Source organism: Lichenostomus cassidix, chromosome 5 (assembly GCF_008360975.1).
Source record: "Lichenostomus cassidix isolate B80296 chromosome 5, HeHo_3.0, whole genome shotgun sequence".
NCBI lineage: Eukaryota > Metazoa > Chordata > Aves > Passeriformes > Meliphagidae > Lichenostomus > Lichenostomus cassidix.
In genome coordinates, this window is record NC_139486.1 from 1,110,994 (window position 1) to 1,134,610 (window position 23,617).

The 23,617-nt window shown below is 45.8% G+C and overlaps 1 protein-coding gene across 1 annotated transcript in view; it reads right to left on the reverse strand.

Annotated features, from left to right (window-relative positions):
• Positions 1-566: 566 nt before the first annotated feature.
• Positions 567-23,617, reverse strand: part of MDGA2 (MAM domain containing glycosylphosphatidylinositol anchor 2) — a 222,688-nt gene continuing 199,637 nt past the window's right edge. The window contains exons 12-17 of the mRNA XM_085060885.1: positions 22,305-22,325; positions 17,459-17,614; positions 15,442-15,600; positions 8,933-9,063; positions 3,243-3,348; positions 567-2,736 (exon numbers count right to left, since the gene is read on the reverse strand). Coding sequence (XP_084917011.1) covers positions 2,648-2,736; positions 3,243-3,348; positions 8,933-9,063; positions 15,442-15,600; positions 17,459-17,614; positions 22,305-22,325 — 662 coding nt within the window. The 3' untranslated portion in view covers positions 567-2,647. The remainder of the gene's footprint in view (positions 2,737-3,242; positions 3,349-8,932; positions 9,064-15,441; positions 15,601-17,458; positions 17,615-22,304; positions 22,326-23,617) is intronic.

Consider the following 23,617-nt stretch of genomic DNA (forward strand, 5'->3'; position numbering starts at 1 on the left):
CCATGAGACTCAGAGTTCCCATTTTTTTCCAAACCCCACGATCCAGTCAGACTCAGAGTTTCCACTTTCTTCCAAACCCTGTGGTCCATCCAGATCTGGAGCCTCCACCATCTTCCAAATCCCACAGTCCATCCAGACTCAGAGTCCCACCATCTTCCAAAGCTCATGCTCCATCAGACTCAGAATTCAGACTTCCAAACCCTACAGTCCATAAGATTCTGAGTTCCCACTTTCTTCCAAACCTCACAGTCCTTCCAGACTTGGAGTTCCCACTTTCTTCCAAACCCCACAGTTCATCAGATTCCAAATTCCCAATCTCCTCCAAACCTCACAGTCCATCCAGACGTGGAGCTCCCACCGTCTTCCAAATCCCACAGTCCTTCAGACTCCAAATTCCCACCACTTTCCGAGCACAGGGACTTGGAGACACCAAACCTCCCTCAAAAACCAGGGAGCCAAGAGCATCCTGGGAACTCTCCAGCCCCCAGCACCATCAGTATGGACCAGTACATCTCCAGCTGGCACCAGTTGACCGAGGGGCTCAACAAACACACGCACCACGGGGCTGCCTTACCTGGAAAGAGGCTTTATTGAACAGAGCTGGAAAATTATCTCTTCAGTGGAATTACTGAATTTGCACAAACATTTCTCTACAGAATAAAAAAAATCAAGCCTTGTCATTGTTTTACTGCATCTCGTTGTGCTTTTTATACTCATATTTGCAATTATTATACTCTTTTTTTTGTTTGTTTTCACATTTGTACTCCAATTATTTGCATATCAGGTTTTGTTTTTAATCCTAGGGTGTCGAGAGAACACAGAATAATAATAATAATTATAATAATTATAATAATAATACTCTTCTTTAGACAAAAGTCTTTCTTTTTTCCTTTTTTTTTAAATGAAGTTAAAAGCTGAGATAATTTAAGGAAAAAGGTCTTCAAATTTCATAACCAACTGGAAGGGAACTTTACAATGCAGTGGAAAACCGGCACGTGTTCGGGTAGCTCGAACCCATTTTGTACAGCTTTTATTTTTTTTTTTTGTTTCCTTGTAAAAGTGGATTATTTTTAATTTTTTTTAATTTTTTTTTTTTTTTTTTAATTTCGCTACAATAACAAAATAATCTTTCGCCCCCTGCACCCAGTCTGGCTCCGGGGCAGAGGCAGAACCCCCTCGGGTGTCCGGAGCTCCGGATGTCGGGAGCCATCTCAACGGAGGGGGAGAGTAAGAAAATCATCCTGTGTTTCACCACCTTCTGCACCAAGTATGTGTCTGAACCACCTTGTTTTTCCTCTGGCTGACCCACTGGAGAACCTGAAACGACGACGACGACGACAACAAAAAGTGCTGCTCCCATTGCCAGCGCCAACGGGAGCTGTTTCTAATGGATAAGAAGCTGAAAGGCCATGGCTGTCTGGAAGGTTACCAACACGGATCTCATCCCAAAGGCTTCCCGCAGCACCTGAGGTCCATCCATCCATCCATCCATCTATCCTTCTCCAGAAGCGGCTCCGTCTCCTTGCCTGCACACCCAGGCTCCAGAGTTTGTTTAGAAAAGAGTTTGCACAACCCACGTTTTCAGCAGTGCAAAGCTTCCGTGTTGAAATCATCGTTATTACATTTATTATAATTTTTTTTTATTTTTTTTCTCTCTATACACATTTTGTTCTTTTTTATTTTTTTGTTCGTTCGTTCGTTTGTTTTTTTTGTTTTTTGTTTTTTGTTTTTTGTTTTTTTTGAAATCAGGCTTGTTTCATTGAAGGCACTTGGTTTCCATGGCAATTTATAAAAGACGGTGGTTTGGTTTCTTCACTTCCGTCGAGCAGATGACTCCGGTGGGGAGGGGAGAGGGGACTCCCAGCGGCCGCGAGCAAACTCCCAGTGAAGCCTGTGACAAATCTGTGACAAATGTAAGCCCAGGTGGCACAGCCTGGGTGGGAATGCATGCAAAAGGAGACGGCGCACAGTCACCGAGCAGAGCCGTGAGGAATGGGACGGGAATGTCTGCAAACAGCTCCGGCGCTCCGGGTTACCCGCGAGGGGAGGTGACAGCCGGAGCACAAAGGGCCTACATCTGTTTGACTCTACGCTGAAAACCTCCGCGAGGGGAAGATGAACGCCAGCTCTTCACGTACCCTGTTTACAGTGAGGTGTTTCTCTCTCTTGTCTGTTTGGATTTCCTCTCTCTCTCTCTCTCTCGCCTTCCTCTCTTGTTTTTTTTGGCAGGCCATTAGGTTTCCATGGTAACAAGCAAACGATTCATTTGAAACAAAACCAGCCATGACTTTGTGCTTTGACAAGGGTTTCTAGAGCTCTTTGCCGAGAGTTCAACCAGACGATGCTGAATTCATCAATGACCACAAAAGCACCTGAAGGTCTCTTCCTTACTCAGGCCAGATCTCGGTCTCACGCCTGGTTCTTAGTGAGTTCCACTCCCGTGATGCCTTTCTAAGTCCCCAGTGCTTTCTTAACTGGTTTATTTTTTAATTTTTATTTAATTATTTATTTACGTATTTATTTAACTTTCGAGTCAGTCAGTGGAGGAATCTTTGGTAGTTTGTTTGGAAATGTCCATTTTACAAAGACTCTTTTCTTCTTCATGCCAGTGCCTGGTGAATCTTTTGTAGCCTCTGCCAGGATAAGGTCACCTCTGATGACTTAAGACAGACATGAGGATGAGGAGCAGGAGGAGTCGTATATGTGCTAATGGCCCAGCAGCACCTGATCGTAGATCTGGGGGAAAAAAGGAAAAATAGAATGAAAGAGCTAAGAAATAGAATAAAATAGAATGAAGGAGCAGCTCCACCACCCTCAGCATTGCTGCAGAGCTCTGCAAAGTCACCTCTCACAAAGGGGACAAGGACAACCCTCAGCAGGTGGATAGAGCAGGAATTGGGATGAAAATCCACCTGTTTTAATGCACATGGGGTGGAGGGATGAAACAAAGTCCTCAGGGAATCCCAGCAGTGATTTCCATGGATTTCACACTGTCTGGGCTCCCTGGACATTGTTTTGATGTTGTTTTACCTGTTGGACTCAAATCCAGCCCAGCATGGCATCACCCACTGCTCTCACCTGCCTCACCCCCATCCAGCATCTTCCCACCTAAGCAAAGCATTCCCAAGGCAAACATTCCACTCCAAACCTTCCAGCTGAACCAAACCAGGGCTCACCCTGCTGGAAAAGATCCATTTGGGAATGACAAACACAGCAGGAAGCCTGTGGGAAGAGCCACTTACTGTTGGCCGGTTGGTCTGACTTCATACACTCTCCTTCCACGATGGATACATCATCGATAGCAATGTCCCCTTCGATCCCAGGGCCTCGGATCCCTTCGAAGATGAGCTGGGAAAAAGCAGCAGATCAGAGGGGGAGAAATAAAAAAAGCCCAGAAGATCAGAGGGTGATAAATCAAAAATGTTCTGTTGAGTTCGGCTCCACGTTAACCCAAAAGGATGGGCTTGGAATGTTAGACAGACACTTCCTGGGGTGGGAAAACCATTTCAGTGGACTTGAAATGTTGGACAGACACTTCTCGGGGTGGGAAACCAATTGGGAAAACCAATTCTCATCAACCTGAGGGTGGGCATGGAGGGGATGTGAGCTCTGCGGGATTTTCTTCTTGGGAATGACCCTCAGTTGTCACCCTGAGCATCCAGAGCAGCTCCACCACCGTGTGCTGGGGTTGTGTGAAGACAAAATTCCTAGAGAAAGGAGCAGGATTTGAGGGAATTAAAGCTTGAAGGAGATTGGAAGTGTTTTGAGGAGATCGGAATTCCCAGAAATTCCTGCCACCTGAAGGGGTACAGCGTGAGGAATGGGTTGAAGGACTGAGTGTCCACTTGAGCACAGATTCTGTTAAAAACACTCAGGAGCCAGAGAAATTCCATGGAAAATTGAGATTTCTAGCAAGGAGCAGGATTCAATGGAATCAAAGCCTTAAGAAGATTTTTCCCAGAAATTCCTGCCACCTGAAGAGGTACAGCTTGAGGAATGTGTTGAAGGACTGAGTGTCCACTCGAGCACAGATTCTGTTAAAAACACCCAGGAGCCAGAGAAATTCAATGGAAAACAGAGGTTTCTGGCAAAGAACAGGATTGAATGGAATTAAAGCTTGAAGGAGATTTTTCCCAGACATTCCTGCCACCTGAAGTGAATGACAGAGGCACAGGAATGTGTTGAAGGGCTGAGCATCCACTCAAATTCAGATTCCATGGAAACACTCAAAAGCCAGAGAAATCCCATGGAAAATAGAGGCTTCTGGCAAAAAGCAGCATTCAATGGAATTAAAGCTTGAAGGAGATTTTTTCCCAGAAATTCCTGCCACTAGAAATGAATGGCAGAGGCACAGGAATGTGTTGAAGGACTGAGTGTCCACTTGAGCAGATTCCATGGAAACACTCAGGAGCCAGAGAAATTCCGTGGAAAATTGAGATTTCTAGCAAGGAGCAGGATTCAATGGAATTAAAGCCTTAAGAAGATTTTTCCCAGAAATTCCTGCCACCTGAAGTGAATGACAGAGGCACAGGATTGTGTTGAAGAGCTGAGCATCCACTCAAATCCAGATCCCATGGAAACACTCAGGAGCCAGAGAAATCCCATGGAAAATGGAGATTTCTGACTCTTGGAGGTTGCCCAATCCATCCCATCCCATCCCATCCATCCCATCCCATCCCATCCCATCCCATCCCATCCCATCCCATCCCATCCCATCCCATCCCATCCCATCACCCCACTGGGGTCCCTCATCTGCTCCTGGTGGCATTTCCCTGCAGGAAGGACAGGGAAATGTCCTCTCCAGGCCCAAAGCTTGGGAGAAACCTCTCCAGATCCAGGTTGGTGTCTCTGCATGCACAACACAAAGTTATTTTTATCTCAAGGGGGCAGGAAAGGATTTCCTTTGGTTTGGATCCCACAGGGATCTCCTGGGTGGATTTTAATTTTTAATTTCGTTTTAATTCCTGGGACAGGAATCGATGGCAGTGACTTCTCTCCTGCCCGTTTTCCAAACAGAAAACAGCACAAGAAAAAGGGCTTTTCTTTAAATTAAGACATTTGCAAATAACTGAAATTTGGTATTGTGGAAGCAAATTCCATGCTAGGCTCTATTTTCCCCAACATGTGGGTCCTCATCAGGTTTAGATGCTTTGATCCCTCTTAGGAATGGTTTTTCAGAGGAATTGGCATGAGTTTTATCACAGAGACATTTTATTCCTCTCTAAGAGGAATTTTACCCTCTGCTGAGTGGATGACTGAGATTTTAAGGTCCAATTCATAATTTTCTCTCAAACATTCCTTGTCTGAAGTTAATCTTTGGAACAGGAACTCATGCCTGAGCCTCCAGAGGAGAACATCTCCTCCCCCACCATCCAGCCCTGCTCCTTGGCAGCAGCACAGCACCAGGCAGTGCAGCTGAAATTCCAATTTTTCCTGCCTGTTTGCAGCCTGAAGGGCTCTGTCCAAACACAACAGGCAGCGTTTCATTAACAGCTGCTTTTGGCAGCCACTCGGTGCCCTCGGAGAGGCTGGGAACACACTCAGGACAAATCCCAGCCCAGGAGCTGGCAGGGCAAGGAGCTCAGCCCAGCCTGCAGATCCCAGGGATGGGCAGGAGGTGGAAACTGAGCAGAATTCCCTATCAGGATCCCCAAAAAAAATAAAAAAAATCAATCCCATTATGGTTTTGCAAAGATGTTGTCATAAATACTGTTTTTAATGGGAGAATAGGGGGGTTAAGTGTATGGGAAAAGCCACTCTGCTATTAATGGGTTGGAATTATGGCTCTGGAATGCCAATCCTGAGTGGTTTTGGGGGATTCAGCTTCTGCCCCTGGATCCCTGGCAGTGTCCAAGGCCAGGCTGGATGAGGTTTGGAGCAGCCTGGGACAGTGGGAGGTGTCCCTGCCATGGCTGGGGTGGAATGAGTTGGTTTTTAAGTCCTTTCCAGCCCAAACCAGTCTGGGATTCTCTGATTTCCCCACAGGATTTCAGGCAGATTTTATCCCCTCCATGGGCTCCCCTCTCCCTGGGCTCTTGGGGTGTCCCACAACAATCCCAGCAGATTCTCTGGATGCCATTGACACCCCAAAAGATGGGGAGATGAGAGGTTTCAGTTTGGGGAACATCAACCTGCAGAAGGGGTTAAAATGCTGCTGGAGGCTGGGCCAACTGGGACAAACTGGTATTCTGAGTTTCCTCTGTCAGGGACATGTCCAGCCTGAAAATGTGGAATATTCCCTTCTGGAAATGAGGAATATTCCCTCTTGGAAATCTGGAATATTCCCTTCTGGAAATGTGGAATATTCCCTTTCAGAAATGTGGAATATTCCCTTTTGGAAATGTGGAATATTCCCTTTGGAAATGTGGAATATTCCCTTCTGGAAATGTGGAATATTCCCTTCTGGAAATGTGGAATATTCCCTTTCAGAAATGTGGAATATTCCCTTCTGGAAATGTGGAATATTCCCTTTAGGATGGGTGAGTGAAAGCACTGAGATCATTCAAACACCAAGATAAATCCTAAAATAGCTCCACAGGGAGCTTTGGGATTGGGAATCCTGCAGAGCTGCAAACCTGGATGTTCCCAGCCCATCCTGCTGATTTGGGATTTTTTTTGGGCACAAAGGGACCAAATCCAGGTGGGCTGAGCTCTACCTGGACTGGGAACAATCCTTTGTGAAAAATCCTGCAATTTTTAATTGGATACTGCACTGGCAATATTTAGATCCTGTATTAGCAATAAATCCAATCCCAATCATCCACTCCACCACCATGTCCTGCTGCTCAAACCTGAACTAAAATTGACATTTCCTTGATGACAGAACCAATGTGTCCCTCTATTTTTGGGGCTCTCTATTTCTGGAACTCTCTATTTTCAGGGCTCTCTATTTTTGGGGTGTTCATTCCTTCGAAATACTAAATATCTGAACATCTGAGCTAGATTTATGCAACATTTTGGAGATTTAAAGCCCTGCAGTGCTCCCAGTTCTCCACGACAAAAGCTTTGTTCTATATCATAGGGAACTGACAAGGTATAAAATCTCTTACCCCTATAAATTACCCCATAAAAAGTTTTAATTTCCATGTCACTGCAGTGTTTTACTGCGAAGATTCACTTCAATTCGCTCTCCTTAAATCTAACTGGGAGCTCTATATTCCTTCCTCCTTCCCCTCCTAAATGGAAAATAAAATTTGCTTGATGCAAGTGAGGCTAAAAAAAAAAGTAATTTAAGGCTGCGAGCGCTCTGACATTTATTTGTTATATTTGGTCAGAGCTTTATATTTATTTTATGCTGAAGCCTTTAAACACAACAATGGGAAAGGTGGAAAACAGCCAAGGAGAGGAGCTTCCCTTTGGAATCCTCCTCCTCCACTCCTCTGGATTGCTGCTCCCAAATCCTTTAGCATTTCCCTGCCCAAGGACCTGATTCTCCCTCTGCTTTTCCAAAGCCCTTTCCAGGTCTCCAAAACCACCTCAGATCCCTCAAACCCACCTCTTCCCTCCCTTTCCCAGGGCATTTATTATGTTCAGATATTAAATAATTTCACTCTCCCTCACCACTCAGAGTTCTTGGGTTTATCCTGACTGAGCCAACAGGAAACTCAACTTCTCTGTGCTTGGCCTGAACCCTGGGATCCTGTTCTTCCCATTCCTCACACTTTGTTCCCATCAAACATCACAGAATCCCACACTGGGACACCTTCCCCTGTCCCAGGCTGCTCCAACCCCAATGTCCAGCCTGGCCTTGGACACTGCCAGGGATCCAGGGGCAGCCACAGCTTCTCTGGGAATTCCATCCCAGCCAGGAATTCCCAATTCCCAATCTCCCATCCATCCCTGCCCTCTGGCAGTGGGAAGCCATTCCCTGTGTCCTGTCCCTCCAGCCCTTGTCCCCAGTCCCTCTGCAGCTCTCCTGGAGCTCCTTCAGGCCCTGGCAGGAGCTCTGAGCTCTCCCTGGATCCTTCCCTTCTCCAGGGGAACATTCCCAGCTCTCCCATGTCACACTGTACTTCGCATATCCTTCTCCTTCAATTTTCCTTTAATTCCCATCCTTGCAATTGCTCTACAATCCCATGAACCAAATAATTTCTCTCCTCTCAACGCCTCTCACGTGTGGAAATAAAAACAAAGGATCAGGAATTACTTTAAAGTGAATAAAGTGAGTCCCAATGTGCATCTTTAAGGGAGCAGTTTGGATTTGCACTGAAGGAATCTTTCAAGGCCAGGCTGGACATTGGGCTTGGAGCAGCCTGGGACAGTGCAAGGTGTCCCTGCATGGCTGGGGTGGCACTGGGTGGGATTCAGGGTCACATCAAACCCAAACCATTCTGGGATTCTTTTCCCAAAAATACATTCTGCGCCTCAGGGGAACTGGAGGTGACAGAGGGCTCAGAGAACTCTGCACTCAGGGTGGCTCCTGAAGCCACACTCCATGACGACATTCCCAGCCTCCCTCCCGGCAGGAGCTGCTTTTTTGGGAATGTTCCAGTTCCAAACAGCTCCCAGCAGTTACCCCTGATGGGCCATCAGCACCTCCCTGTCACCCCCAGCAGGAAATGTGTGACAAACCTGTCACAGCTCCCGTTCATCTCATGCTCCCAGCAAAGACTCCCAGATCATTCCTTTTCCCCCAAAAAATCCACATATTTCCAATGACCTCCAACCCAGGGACCCTAAATAATTTCTCCCAGCGAGGAATTTTACATCCCAGTTGCTACTCTGCAACAAAAACCTGCTGAATTCACTGCCAGCATCTTTTGGAAGCCGGAAGGTGTTTTGTGCTCAACCATTTTCAGCTCCATGATGCTCAAGGCAAACAGTTCTAAGTCCAGAAACACTTCTAAAGCTGTGAAATCCAGGAGAAAAGGATCAGCATTCCCAGTTTCCCTCCCAAACCCGAATTCCCCACTCCTGGAGGTCCCAGCCTTACCTGGAATGAGGTGGGGGGGTTGATGTTCACCCGGGCTTGGTTCCAGTGCTGTCCCTTGTTGCCACTCGAGGACCACAAGGGGTTCTCGATGGCAGTCTGACCTTTGAGCCGCAGGTAAACGTTCAGACTTCCTGGAAAACAGCAGGAGAACTGGAGTTGGGAAGCTTCTTGGCATGAGTTTGGAATTTTTGAAACTCAGGAATGCTGTGAATTGGTGAAGGGAATTCCCAGCAGAGGGGAACTGGGAAGAACATCACACCCATCATTCCCTGCAGCTTGGGAAAGGCATGAGGATTCCAGGGAAAACAGGCAAAAAGGGATTTTCTGTGCTTCAGAGCAAGGAATTGACATTTAAACCTCCTCATCCAGGAAAAAATAAAATCATCAGCTGGGTTGTTTCATGCTGAATTCTTGCTTGTTCAAACTGTCCAGCTTCCCTCTGCCCATGGCTGAACTCCTGGCAGGTCCATCTCAGAGAGAGGTGATGCCTTAGGAGTATTTCTGTATATTGAACATCCTCGGAGTTCAAATAACCCCATAAGGTCCTTCCCTGGGCAGGAAAACCCCACAGAGCTGCCCTTTCCCCTCTGGGACCATGAATTCCCTGGTGATAATACATTCTTGACAGGCATGAGCAGAACCAGACCTCCTTGGTGCACCAAAAAAGAAAAAAAATAATTTCTCTGGGTTCATTAATTCCCATAATTTGGGGATTTTGGTCCTATTTGCCACCATTGTTGCCTGCAGATGTGTGGGGCAGTGGGGACTCTGTGCTCTGGAAATTCAGTGTATTTCCCTTCGTTTCAGACATTTTTGGGGTGCTTGGCACAGCAGCTCCCACAGATGCCATTCCCAAGGAAATCTCCCAGTTCTGAGGCAGCTGCACAGTGACTCAGCTCCTGCCCAGAAAAAGTTCTTGTTTCCAGCAAAAGCCAGACTTGGAGCCTTGGAAAACATCAGGCTAGATGTGTAATGGAGCAGCAAATATTCACCTCGTGGTGTTTTCACAGGGAATGCAGGGAGGGGAAGGGCTGGGAATGCTGCTTGGCCTCATCCCTCCTCCAAACAGATTGATATTGATATTGATATTTATATTTATATTTATATTTATATTTATATTTATATTTATATTTACATTTACATTTACATTTACATTTATATTTATATTTATTTACATTTACCTTTACATTTATATCTACATTTATATTTACTTTTTTGTAATGTGATATTGTAATATTATGCTTTATTAAAATTTTATAGGATCATGGAATGGTTTGGGTTGGAAGGGACCTTAAATCCCATCCAGTGCCACCCCTGCCATCACCTTCCACTGTCCCACGTTTCTCCAAGCCCCATCCAACCTGGCCTTGGACACTTCCAGGGAAGAAGCACAAGTTGAATCCTCCAAAAATTCTTGGGATTTGCCTTATGGGGGTGGAACAGGATGGCTTTTAAGGTCCCAACCAAGCCAAAGCAGTCTGGGATTCAGTGAAGTGACTCATGAGCAGGAGGCAAAACCAGTGGCCAGGAGTAAAAACTGGGAATGAAGGAATAAAGTTCCATTTTTCCCGCCAGGAGAGCCTGGGATGCTCTGGAATCTCTGCCAGCTGCAGCCCTGGGGTGGCAGTTTGGCTCTTCAGCTTTCACACTCTGCTCTCCCAGCAGCTTCTGCTTCCCCTTTTTCATTTAGGATGGCTCTCTAATGGCAAGGAAAAATATTGTTCTTGGAGCATTGATTGGAAATGTCCCATTTTGGGGTGGGGATGGAAAAATGGGAAGTATGGATTGCTGGGAAAGGAGATGTCAGCTCCAATGGATGTACAAATCCCTTCTGCCTCAGAGCAGGGACAAAGAAAGGACAGAGACTCTTCATCTTCCTCTTCCCAACAATGGCTCCTTGCCTGCTGCAAATCAAGGCATGGGAATTCCTATTTTTCTTATCCCTTAGGGATCACCTGCCTCTCCTCTGGCTGCACAGGTGGCTGCCAGCACTCTGGGATTGTCAGGAATCACAATCCCACTTGGGAACAAGAGCTGCTTATTCCAGGTGAAGGAACCCTTCATGTTCCCAAATCCCACTGCCTTGGAATGGGATGCAGATCCATGATTCTCTCTCAGATAAACACCAGGGATGATCTCAGGGATGAGCCCAGCTCTGCTCCCTGCAAATTCCCATTCCCAAGGACTTTGGGAATGGCCCATCCCATTCCCAAAGATCTCTCTTCTCCAAACATCTCCAGGGAAAATTTCAGCCTCTTCTCCACAGTATCCCAAGATGTGGAGAGCAGGCAGAGAAGCTGAGCTGGATAAACTGGGAAGGTGTTCAGAATTTTTTAAAATAGGAATATTCTCCTATGGATGTCCCTGGGATCCCTCAGGTTTAGGAATGGAGGATGAAAAATCATTTCCCTTAAATCCCAAGACCAGTCCAGACCAGTGACAGAGCATGATTCTCAGGGATTGATTCTCAGGGATTGATTCTCAGGGATTCTGGAATTCTATGCAGGAACAGAATTTTGAACATTAGCTAAAACGATGGCAACTCTGTTTTTTAAAAAATTTAAGGGACCAAAGTGATATCAAACGATTTGGGATTTTGGCAACTCATGTCCACACTGCCAGGAGTCAATCCAGTGGGGTTGTGCTCACTGATCACCATTGTCACCTCTGTCACCTTGGCTCAGATCCTTCCTTGCCTTACCTGTGGCAATCCAAGGATTTACACATCCACAGGAAAAGGAGGATCCCAGCAAAAAAATCTAAGGACAGAGCCTTGCTGAAGAGAAAATCCAGGAAAAAAAACCCCAAATCCCACTGCTTTGTGGACAGAACTCAGTTCCTCAGAGCATCATATCCCATTTCCTTAGGGATCTTTTCAGACATGACCAGAAATGTCCTAACTTTTTAATGAGAACTGAAATAATTTTGGAAACAAAGTACTTTGTCCCTGAAAAAATAGGAATAATAACCCTGATACTGCTTGGGAATCTTCTGGATCCTACAGCACAGAGAGCATAAACTAGATATTGGGAAGGAATTCCTGGCTGGGATGGAATTCCCAGAGAAATATCCCAAAGGGATAAGAAATCCCTCTCCACACTAGCAGCAAATTCCAAAGCCCCAGTGAAGGGTCAAGGCTTGTGCCAGCTGGTGATTAAAGAGTTAATCTGTCCCAGCAATGGGATTTGGAATTATCCACAGGGGATTAAGCCTTAATAAAATGTAATTCTGCAAAATTATATCGCCAATTAAATATTTCCCACGGAATCACCAAGGCTGGAGACACCTCTGGAGCTCATCCCATCCCAAGCCTGGCTAATTAAAGGAGGTGCTTAGGACTGGATTTTGGAGCTGGATTTTGGGAATCTCCAAGGACAGGGATTTCCCAGCCTTCCTGAGCAACCTGTGCCAGTGTTTGACTGTTCTCAGGTTAAAAAAAAAAGGGTTTTTTTATGTTGAAATAGAATTGCCTCCATTTCAATTTGTTCCCATTGTCCCTTGCCTTGTCCCTGAGTTTCTTTACACTCTTTTTTCAGGGATTTATCCAATGGATAAAACATCCCTGGCAGTGTCCAAGGCCAGGTTGGACATTGGGCTTGGAGCAGCCTGGGACAGTGGGAGGTGTCCCTGCCATGGCTGGGGTGGCACTGGGTGGGATTGAAATTCCCTTCCCACCCAAATCAGCCTGGGATTCTGGAATTCTGTATAGGAATGGAATTTGGAACATTAGCTAAAACAATGGCAACTCTGTTTTTAAAAAAATTAAGGAACCAAAGTGATATCAAGCGATTTGGGATTTTGACAACTCATGTCCACACTGCCAGGAATCAATCCAGTGGGGTTGTGCTCACTGATCACCATTGTCACCTCTGTCACCTTGGGTCAGATCCTTCCTTGCCTTACCTGTGGCAATCCAAGGATTTACACATCCACAGGAAAAGGAGGATCCCAACAGAAAAATGTAAGGACAGAGCCTTGCTGAAGAGAAAATCCAGGAAAAACCCCAAATCCCACTGCTTTGTGGACAGAACTCAGTTCCTCAGAGCATCATATCCCATTTCCTTAGGGATCTTTTCAGGCATTACCAGAAATGTCCTAACATTTTAACGAGAACTGAAATAATTTTGGAAATAAAGTAACCCCAAATCCCACTGCTTTGTGGACAGACAGACCTCAGTGCCTGTTTTTCTCGTACTTTATCCCAAAAAACTTACACCCCAAATATTCTATCAGGAATTCCAGAAATACTCTTTGACCCTGGATGTTTGGAATGGCAACACACCCTAAATCAATGACCACAATACACCCAGATATTGCAATTTCTCCATTTTCCCTCAGCATGGAGGGGCTGAATTCCTCCCTTCCAATAAAAAAAAAAAAATTCACCTCCTGCTGTAGAACAGAGCCAGGAGAATTCCAACCTGGGGCTGCATCCACCTTCCTGCAGCTCAGGCACAGCTAAAAAAACCTGAGCACACTTGTCTGCTCCGCTTAAAATCTCAGCTCTGCCTGGGGCAGGGGGAGGTTGGACAAAGCAGCCACCAGAATGCTCTGGGAGGATGAGTTTGCCCTTGAAATAGAGATAAAAATACATCAAAAGAGGTCACTTTGACATTGGAACACCTCTTGGCACCCTGGGAGTACCAGGAACCCCACAGAGGACTTCCAAAAATTGGCTTTTTGTTGTTTGGACTCTTATATTTTCCCCACACCTTTTTGTTTCACAGCACAGGAGGAAATTAAAGGTGGGTGTTGAAGGAGTCGGGACTAAAAGTAGACTGGCAGGTACCCTTTGAAAATCCATATTCCTGCAGCAGGTGAGCAAATTCTCCATGGCTTTTCCAGGAGAAAAACATGAGAAGTGCTGCTGCTCACTGCCTGATCCTGAATCCAGTCAGGAATGCCTAAAATACTCAGAGATACCCTTTGAAAATTCATGTTCCTGCAGCTTTTGAGCAAATTCTCCATGACTTTCCCACATGAAAAACATGGGGAATGCTGCTGTTTACTGCCTGATCCTGAAACCAGTCAGGAATGGCTGAGGAGTAACTCAGGGATACTCCTTGAAAATCCTTATTCCTGCAGTGTGTGAGCAAATTCTCCAAGATTTTTCCACATGAGACACGTGAGGAATGCTGCTGCTCACTGCCTGATTCTGAATCCAGTCAGGAATACCTAAAACACTCAGAGATACCCTTTGAAAATTCATGTTCCTGAAGCTTTTGAGCAAATTCTCCATGACTTTTCCACATGAAAAAACATGGGGAATGGTGCTGTTTACTGCCTGATCCTGAATCCAGCCAGGAACACCTAAAACACTCAGAAATACCCTTTGAAAATTCATATTCCTGAAGCTTTTGAGCAAATTCTCCATGACTTTTCCACAGGAAACACATGAAAAATGCTGGTGCTCCCTGCTTGATCTGAATCCAGTCAGGAATGCCTAAAACACTCAGAGATACTCCTTGAAAATCCTTATTCCTGCAGTGTGTGAGCAAATTCTCCATGATTTTTTCCAGGAGAAAAACATGAGAAGTGCTGCTGCTCCCTGCCTGATCCTGAATCCAGTCAGGAATACCTAAAATATTCAGAAATACCCTTTGAAAATCCATATTCCTGAAGCTTGTGAGCAAATTCTCCATGATTTTTCCACAAGAAACATGTGAGGAATGCTGCTGTTTACTGCCTTGTCCTGAATCCAGTCAGGAATGCCTAAACCACTCAGAGATACTCCTTGAAAATCCATATTCCTGCAGCGTGTGAGCAAATTCTCCATGATTTTTCCACAGAAAACACATGAAAAATGCTGCTGCTCCCTGCCTGATCCTGAATCCAGTCAGGAACACCTAAAACACTCAGAAATACCCTTTGAAAATCCATATTCCTGAAGCTTTTGAGCAAATTCTCCATGATTTTTCCACAGGAAACACATGAAAAATGCTGCTGCTCCCTGCCTTATCCTGAATCCAGTCAGGAATACCTTAAACACTCAGAAATACCCTTTGAAAATTCATATTCCTGAAGCTTTCGGGCAAACTCTCCATGACTTTTCCACAAGAAACATGAGGAATGCTGCTGCTCACTGCCTGATCCTGAATCCAGTCAGGAACACCTAAAACATCCCATTAGAATCAAGAAAATCCCTTGTTAACATCAACTTTTCTCCTTCCAGCCTCTGAAATTCCCACTCACATCAACGGGATTCCCATTCAATTCCCTGCTCGGAATCTCACTCATGCAGGAAACACTTCCCAGGTGAAGAAAATTAAACAATTTAAATTTTTTTTAAAGAAAATTAATAAAGTTTAGTAATTAATAACTTAAAAATAAAGAAAAAATAAACAGAAAACAGGATTTTGCCACAATTCAGATGCTCTCAAGCACCTCCCTGGGTTACAACACCCCCTGGGAGGTGCTGGATCTCCTCCCACATTTTTCCTTCAAACCAGAGGATGTTTTTCCAGCTGTTTTTCCCGAAGGAAAGGAGCAGAGCATTGGCTTTCTCTCACCTATGTGCTGTCCATACATGTGATAGTAGAAGCTGAAGCAGTAGGCTGTGTTGGTGGCTCCGTAGGGATTTTTGGGAGCGACGCTGAACACGGGACTGACCAGTCTGGCTTTCTCCCCCTCCAGCCTGGGCCGGGACGTCTCGATGTACATGTAGAAACCTGGGAAAATCCAAGGGGAAATCCTTGGGATGAGGCCTTCAAAACCCAACAGAGATGGAAATCCTTAGGATGAGACCCTCAAAACCCAACACAGGTGGAAATTCTTAGGGATGAGACCCTCAAAACCCAACAGAGATAGAAATTATTGGGATGAGGACCTCCAAACCCAACAGAGATAGAAATCCTTAGGATGAGACCTTCAAAACCCAACAAATATAAATTCTTAGGATGAGGAGCTCAAAACCCAACAGAGGTGGAAATCCTTGGCATGAGACTCTCAAAACCCAATACAGGTGGAAATCCTTAGGATGAGGCCTTCCAACCCCAAAACAGATGGAAATCCTCAGGATGAGGCCCTCAAAACTCAACAGAGATGGAAATCTTTAGGATGAGGCCTTCCAACCCCAAAACAGATGGAAATCCTCAGGATGAGGCCCTCAAAACTCAACAGAGATGGAAATCTTTAGGATGAGGCCTTCAAAAACCAACAAATAGAGATTCTTAGGATGAGGAGCTCAAAACCCAACAGAGATAGAAATCCTTAGGGATGAGGCCTTCAAAACCCAAAACAGATAAATGCAGGAACACCTTGGAATTATCAAATATCCCAACAAATTTTTCAATCCCAACTCCCACCACGTCATTTCTGGGACTCATTTTCCCCTGCATTTCCAAAATTCCACGATTTCCAGCCCCTGAGTTTCCAAAAGCTGCTCCAAAGCTGTGTTTTCCATGAAAAACAAAATCCAGGCAGTGGGACAGTGCTGGGAAAACCACTTCCAAACTGATGTAATTTTAACAAAATCTAAAGGGGTTCAGCCTTCAGCCTTGAGAGGGGAATTTGTCCCTGGAAACTTGACTAGTAAGATAAAGAGAAAATATCATGATGGAAATTTTTCAAGGAATATTTTCAACTGGCCATGCCAATCCCAAAGCAGACATCATCCATTTATTTCATTCCTGGATCGTGCCAGCCACAGAGACATTATTTAATTAAACCAACCAAGTGAATGAGGTGCAGGATGATTTTTTTTCCCCCTTTTGGAAGTGCACACAATAAAATAGCAGGAGTTGCTGCAGGTCTTGATAAATCCAGCTCAATGTGTCTGACTTTTCAAATGCAAATCCACGCTGCAGTCGGCAGCACACGTTTAATGGGGGCAGCAGATTGGAAATTGCACATTTCAACAATACCCAGAGCGAAAATGGGGCAAAAACCACCTCGTGGTGACAGGCTGAGACAGCCTAAGTGAGAATTTAAATGACACAAAGCAGGAGAATGTTTTAAGTTGAACCAGATTTCCCCATTGGACTTTATTGTGAAAGGATTCACTTTGCAAATGGCCCAATAAAAATGAGGCAAGGTGGGCAATGGCACCAGCAGGGGCTGTGCTTTGGGACCAGTCGCTCCTCAGCGCTGGAAATTCCTTCTAGGAGTCCTTGAAGGATCTTGGCATGAACTTAGAGCCTTTCCAGAGCTTTTAAAGGAGCTCCAGGAGAGCTGGAGAGGGACTGGGGACAAGGGAGGGAGGGACAGGACACAGGGAATGGTGTTAAGGTGAGGGAGGGTAGATTTAAATGGGATATTGGGAATTGGGAATTCCTGGCTGGGATTTTGGGAATTCCCAGAGAAACTGTGGCTGCCCCTGGATCCCTGGCAGTGTCCAAGGCCAGGTTGGACATTGGGGTTGGAGCAGCCTGGGACAGTGGAAGGTGTCCCTGCCATGGCTGGGGTGGAACAAGACGAATTTAATTCCTTCCCAACCCCAACCAATCTGTGATTCCCTGATCAAGAAATGGCTGAACTGCTGATCCTGGCCAGTTCCCTTATCCCAGATTCCTCCCTGCTGGGTCTCACCCTCCTTGGAGCCGGTGCGATCCGCGTTGGGTCCTGTGTTTGGGGTGTACTTCGTGTCCCTCGTGGCAGTGCTTTGTTTCGTCCAGTCAAAGTTGTCTGTGTCGTCTTGAGTGAAAAGGCAAATGTTCCCGTCCTCGAAGCCGCAGTGGAACTCTCCTGCCAAAACAAGGAACAGGAATTCAGTGGCTGAAGTTTGCCTTCCAATCCTTATTTTTCAAATTACACCTATTTTTTCTTGTGCAGCAACCTCAACCAAATAAATCAGGGTCATCAATCTGCACTAGTGCTACTTGAAATTATACTTAAATCCTCCTGTAAATCTCCTCCTCACATATTCAGATTTTTTGAGGTGTTGTCTCTTCTGGGGAGAGCAGGCAGCATCTCCATAAAACATGAAATATGGGGGGAAAAACGTGGGAAGTGGGTTAATATGGCTTAAGGAAAGAGCAATAGGGAAAAGAGTACAGCAGCTTCTCAAAATGTAAATATTTCTCCAAGTGGCATCTCCTAAATTATCCTTCATTTCGATAGGGATGGGAAAGGAAGCAGTGGCTAAAATAAGGCTAAGGAGCTTTGGAATAAACATGAAAAAAACCTCTAAAAATCAGGACATTGCAGCACATGGATGGATTGTCAGGAAGAGCATTGAGTTCCCATCACTGGATGATCACAACAAATTAGGGAATTCCTGGGAGGAATTCCCGAATCCATATGGAAAGGACAGGTCACTGTTTTGTCACCTGAATGCATCTCCTGGATTTCACTGAGACTTCTGTGATGTACTCGAGGTCAGGTGGTAAAAGTGTTAGAATAAAGAATAAAAATGTCCAAGAACCCCAAAGAGGATTCCTGGGATCCCTTCCTGCATGGAATTGTGAAAGTCCAGTGGTCTGCCCTGCTGGGTTATGATGGGAGGAGAAATTCCTCCTGTAATTTGAGAACCAAAACAAATCCAAAACTTAGAGCAAAATGAAGCCCTGTGGAGTAAAACCTGCAAAAGCTGAATTTCATTGCATGAACAATTCCTGCTGAGTTTACTCTTCCTGCAAAGTCCATTGATTTATCTGAGAAAAGAAGGAAATCTCCCTTCTCCAGGGAAAAACCAGCTGCCTGCACACTGTGTCAGCTCGGGCTGGGGCTGGAGGGGGAAAATTTATATTCATTGGTACGAGAAACTCAAACCCTCGGCGTCGGGGGATTGTTCATCCCTGTTCAACTGAGGAGGTGGATAAATGTTTGCAGGTTTGGGGTTTTGGGGAACTCCAAATCCACTTAAGCCACTGGAGCTTCCCTGTTAATCAGTGAGGAGAGAGGGACCTGGAGCTTAGTGCTGCAACACTCAGGTGATGCTGCAGGCTCAGAAATAAGCTTGGAAAATTCACTTCAAACCACAGGAGGAGCTGGGAGTGATTTCTGAATATTCCTCATTCTACTTCTGCCTGGGAACTCTGCAGTTCCCAGAAGCTTCCTTGGCTATCAGCAGATTGCTTTGGTTTCCCAGGAAATCTGTCAATATCATTAGATCCTCCAGGAGAATGAAATTCCTAAAGCACAGCTCCTCAGCTGGCAGACGTGACCAGGATCTGTGCTTCTGGTTATCCCTGATAACCTCAGCATGGTGGGAGCTGGTTATAGGATCAGTGAAGGAATTCCTGGCTGGGAGGGTGAGGAGGGGCTGGGATGGAATTCCCAGAGAAGCTGTGGTGCCCCTGGATCCCTGGCAGTGTCCAAGGCCAGGCTGAACATTGGGCTTGGAGCAGCCTGGGACAGTGGGAGGTGTCCCTGCCATGGCTGGGGTGGCACTGGGTGGGATTTGAGGTCCTTCCAGCCCAAAGCAGTTCCTGATCCTATCACAGTTCTATGATTACACCCAAAATCCTTCAAGAGAGAGAAGTCAACCAATCAACATCTCCATTTTTACCCAAGGTTCAGAAGGGAATGCCAGGACCCTGCCAAAGCTCTTGGAACACTCCAGGACTCAAGTGAAGCTCTCTGAACAAAGTGCCAGCTGTTCTTCTCATCTCCAAGAACTCATTTTATACCCCTTGATCTCCAAATTCTCCTGATTTACCCCAGATTTTGTATATTTTACTTCCACCTCCATGTACCCAATCCCTCTCTGGAGCACAAAAGTTGCTGCTCCTCCACAAAGTGAGGAAATTAAAAGCCAAATCTAAGAGAAGGAGAAAAGTTTTGATTCCCAGATCCAGTCCTGGAGCAAAGTGAACCAACAGACAGAATTTCCAGCCATTCAGCACTTTCTGCACTGCCCTTCCAGTGCCTCAAATCCACATCAACGTGTTGTGCCCTCAGAGCTTCATTAAGAAATTCCACATCAGCAGAACAAAAGATCTTTTTTCCTCAGGCTAAAAAAAAAATAAATGTTCAGGCCAGGTGGGAAAAAAAAAAAAGAAAAAAAAGTCAAAGTTTGCCATTTATTTAATAGTCAAACATTGATTTCATGTGGAATACCTTGGAAAAGGTTAGTGCTAAATGTTCCTGGCACTGAACACTTCCTAAAAAATGACAGAAGAAGAAAAATGGGGAGAAGCTCCTCAGCCTTTGCTCCACACTTTTTGCAGGAGCATTTAAATAGATCTGGATGGTCTTGATGTGTTAATTAACGAGCAGGAGGGCAGGGGGAACAAGCAGCTCTTCCAGAGGTGCTCCAGCCACGGCCCTAACGACGCTGCTAATTAACATTAACGAGGGTGGCGGTTTTTGTCAAGGCACATGGCAGCTCGGCAAGTGGATTCAGGTCGTTCGTCATTTCCTCGCCAATTAGGGCAAAAGCTGAGCCTGTTCTGGAGGTGAAACCTTCAGGTTTGTGTCATCTGTTCCCATAAAATCCACGCTGGATGTGACTCCTGAACATCCCATCTCTTCCATTATTCAGGGTGACATCTCGTTGTGCAAATGGATCTGAAATCCTCCTGGTTTACATTAAATGGTTTCTGTTCGCTGGTAAAAAGTGAAATGGAGATCTGAGGCTCCAACATCAGAGCTGAAGCCTTTTGATGCTGCTTGCTTGGGGATGGCAGAAATTGCATGAAAAAGAAGGATTTAGGGAAGGGGATTATTCCAGGGTTGAAGCAGGAAGAGCATGGCTTCAGTTTCCAGTGCAGGAATCTTGTCCTGGTTGGAAACAACTCCTCCTCTTCAGTCACAGAGTGTCAATAAACCCAGAAATCAGCCCAGCAGGGTCAGGAACTGCAAAGATTTTGCAGGAAGCAGAGAAAAGGGAGCTGGGAAGGGTCTGGAGCTCCAGGAGAGGCTGAGGGAGCTGGGAAGGAGCTGAGCCTGGAGCAAAGGAGCTCAGGGGGACCTTGTGGCTCTGCACAGCTGTGACAGGAGGGGACAGCCGGGGAGTCAGGCTGTGCTCCAGGGAACAGGGACAGCAGGAGAGGGAACAGCCTCAGGCTGGCCAGGGGAGGTCTAATTTGGATATCAGGAAAAATTTCTCCATGGAAAGGGTGCTCAGGGATTGGAAGTGCCCAGGGCAGTGGTGGAGTTCCCATCCCTGGGGATTTAAAGCCGTGTGGATGTGGCACTTGGGGACAATGGGGCAGTGATGGCCTTGGGGAGTGGATTGGGATGCAGAGCAGGGTTTGTTCCCTACCAAGGGATTCCACTCCAAAAATCTTCAGGGAAAACAAGCAAAGCAAAATCCTACCATGGCTTTGGCCACCAGGAAGGAGTGGCCCTGGGGACCCTGCAGCTTTGGTGGACAAATGTTCCCATCCCTCCCTTGAGGTGACACATTCCCTATGCCTGTTCTGATGCCACCCACACTCCACCACGAGCCTACAAGACTTTTGGAAAGTTAGCTTGAGATCTTAAAATCCTAGAGGAGTGTGAAGCAGCTTGGGATTGCCTTTTTTTCTTCCCATCGGAGCCTAGATTGAATGTGTTAATTAGCAAGAGTCTCATTCCCTGCTCGTTAGGCTCCACGGGAGAGGTTCCTGCAGCTCCTGGGAGCTTTGAGCTAAGCCCTGCTTAATTATTAACGCCTTGGACGAGATCTTCTGCAAACAAGGTTAAAATTTGCACAAAGGCTTCAAGCTGAGCCTGAGGGATGGAGCAGAGGCAGGTCCTGCCTGATGGCAGTGCCCTGCAGCTGGAAAAAATGGGAGATTGGGCCTCATTCCTTCGGCAGGAATATTTTTGGGATGTGTTGTTAACAGCAAGAGTGTGTCGTGGCAGAAAAACGTGGATTTGTTGGGGTTTGGGAGAACAGGAGGAAGCAGGGAGATGTGGGAATAGGGTGGATTTTCTGGGATGCGCCAAAGCTCCAGCAAAGCCCAGCCTGGGATGTTTGTAGGGATTTGGTGTCCATGGAAAATGGAAGAACAAAACTGAAGTCATTTCCAGCCTGGGACATCCCTGAGCCTGATCACGTCTGATCTGGTCAGAGTTTGTATTTCCAGCCATGCCTGAGGAGTTCTATCCTGGGAATTTGGGGAGAACCAAGTTCTACTTTGTGTCTCCACATTTCTCTGCGCAAGGAATCCGTAATTCCTGGATCTCTGTGTGGAAGAACTCCCTGCTTTTTGTTTTCAAGCTGCAGAGGAGCTCCTGACTCCCCTGGGAAGAGCCTCTTGAAGAGCCACAAGAGGAGGCTCTGGGAGACCTTGGAGAACATTCCACTGCCTGAAGGAGCTCCAGGAGAGCTGGAGAGGGACTGGGGACAAGGGCTGGAGGGACAGGACACAGGGAATGGCTTTAGGGTGAAGGAGGGTGGATTTAGATGGGATATTGGGAAGGAATCCAGGTGAGGAACTGGAATGGATTGAACAATTGCAAGGACAGGTCTTTACACATAAAAAATAAAGAGATCAATACTCACGTAGATGTGGATTCACCGGAGCTGGAAAAAAAAGGCAAAATTAAATTACTGCAGAGAAAAAATTCTAATTCATCAATATTCTGATTATCACAAATTTCTTGTTGTTCAATATTAAAATTCATCTACTTCACGCCTGAATAGGCTGAACAGAATGGAAGCCAAACCTGCCTGGTGTCCACAATATCCTGAGCATGGGAATGACTTCCCAGCTTTAGTCAGAGTCATCTGTGTGATGCCAAAACCTGGGAATGGGTTGGAAGGAGGAATTAGCCAGTGGCTCTGTTTGCAGAAGGATAAATTGGAGGATGGATGATTTTGGAAAAGGCCCTCATGCCCCAGACCAAACACATGTGGGAAGCAGAAGAATGCTGAGCTCAGGGCTGGAACTGCAGGTTATTCACAGAAAATCCAAAATCGGGTTTTATTTCCAATTTTTGGGGACATCTGGCAATGCCAGAGCATCACTCCAGGTTTTCCTGCTGCCTTTTCCTCGGTTTGATCCCAGCCATGGATTCAGCAAATCTCTACATTCAGTCTGGAGTTTTCCAGGCAGCCCTAAATCAGCAGCACTTCATCCTCCCTCTCCTGAAACAGGAGCAGTGATTTGCTCCACAGCAATCTCCCTAAGAAACTGAATTTTTCCATCTTTTACCTACAAACTGCCTCTGATTCCCTAAAAAACCTTCATTTTCCGAGATCCCTGAGTGATTGAACCTGGAATTAGCTGCAATTGCTGGGAGCTGCACTGACTGGGGCTTGATTTGTAATGAAACGTGTGGGTTTGGATGGAAAATATCATCAGGGTGGAGCTTTGAGTCACAGCTGGGATTGTTCACAGCAGAGCCAAACCAACCTGTGTCACACTGAGGGAGGAGAGCAGACAAGAAAATGAAGGTGGTTGAGCTGAATTTATCCAGCGTCACAAACTTGGGGAAAAAAAACCCCAAAACAACCTAAAACAACCTCCTGTGTCACACTGAGGGAGGAGAGCAGACAAGAAAATGAGGGTGGTTGTGGTGAATTTATCCAGTGTCATAAAATTGGGGAAAAAAAACCCCAAAACAACCTCCTGTGTCACACTGAGGGAGGAGAGCAGACAAGAAAATAAAGATGGTTGAGATGAATTTATCCAGCATCAGAAACTTGGGGAAAAAAACCCAAAACAACCAGGGGAAAAAAAACCCCAAAATCCCAATTTTGGAGCAACACAGCTGTAGGACAACATGGGATGCCTGAGGGGAAATTGCTCCACACACAACAATAAGGGAATGGGATAAATTAGTCAGAAAGGGAAATTCATGGATGATTGAGGC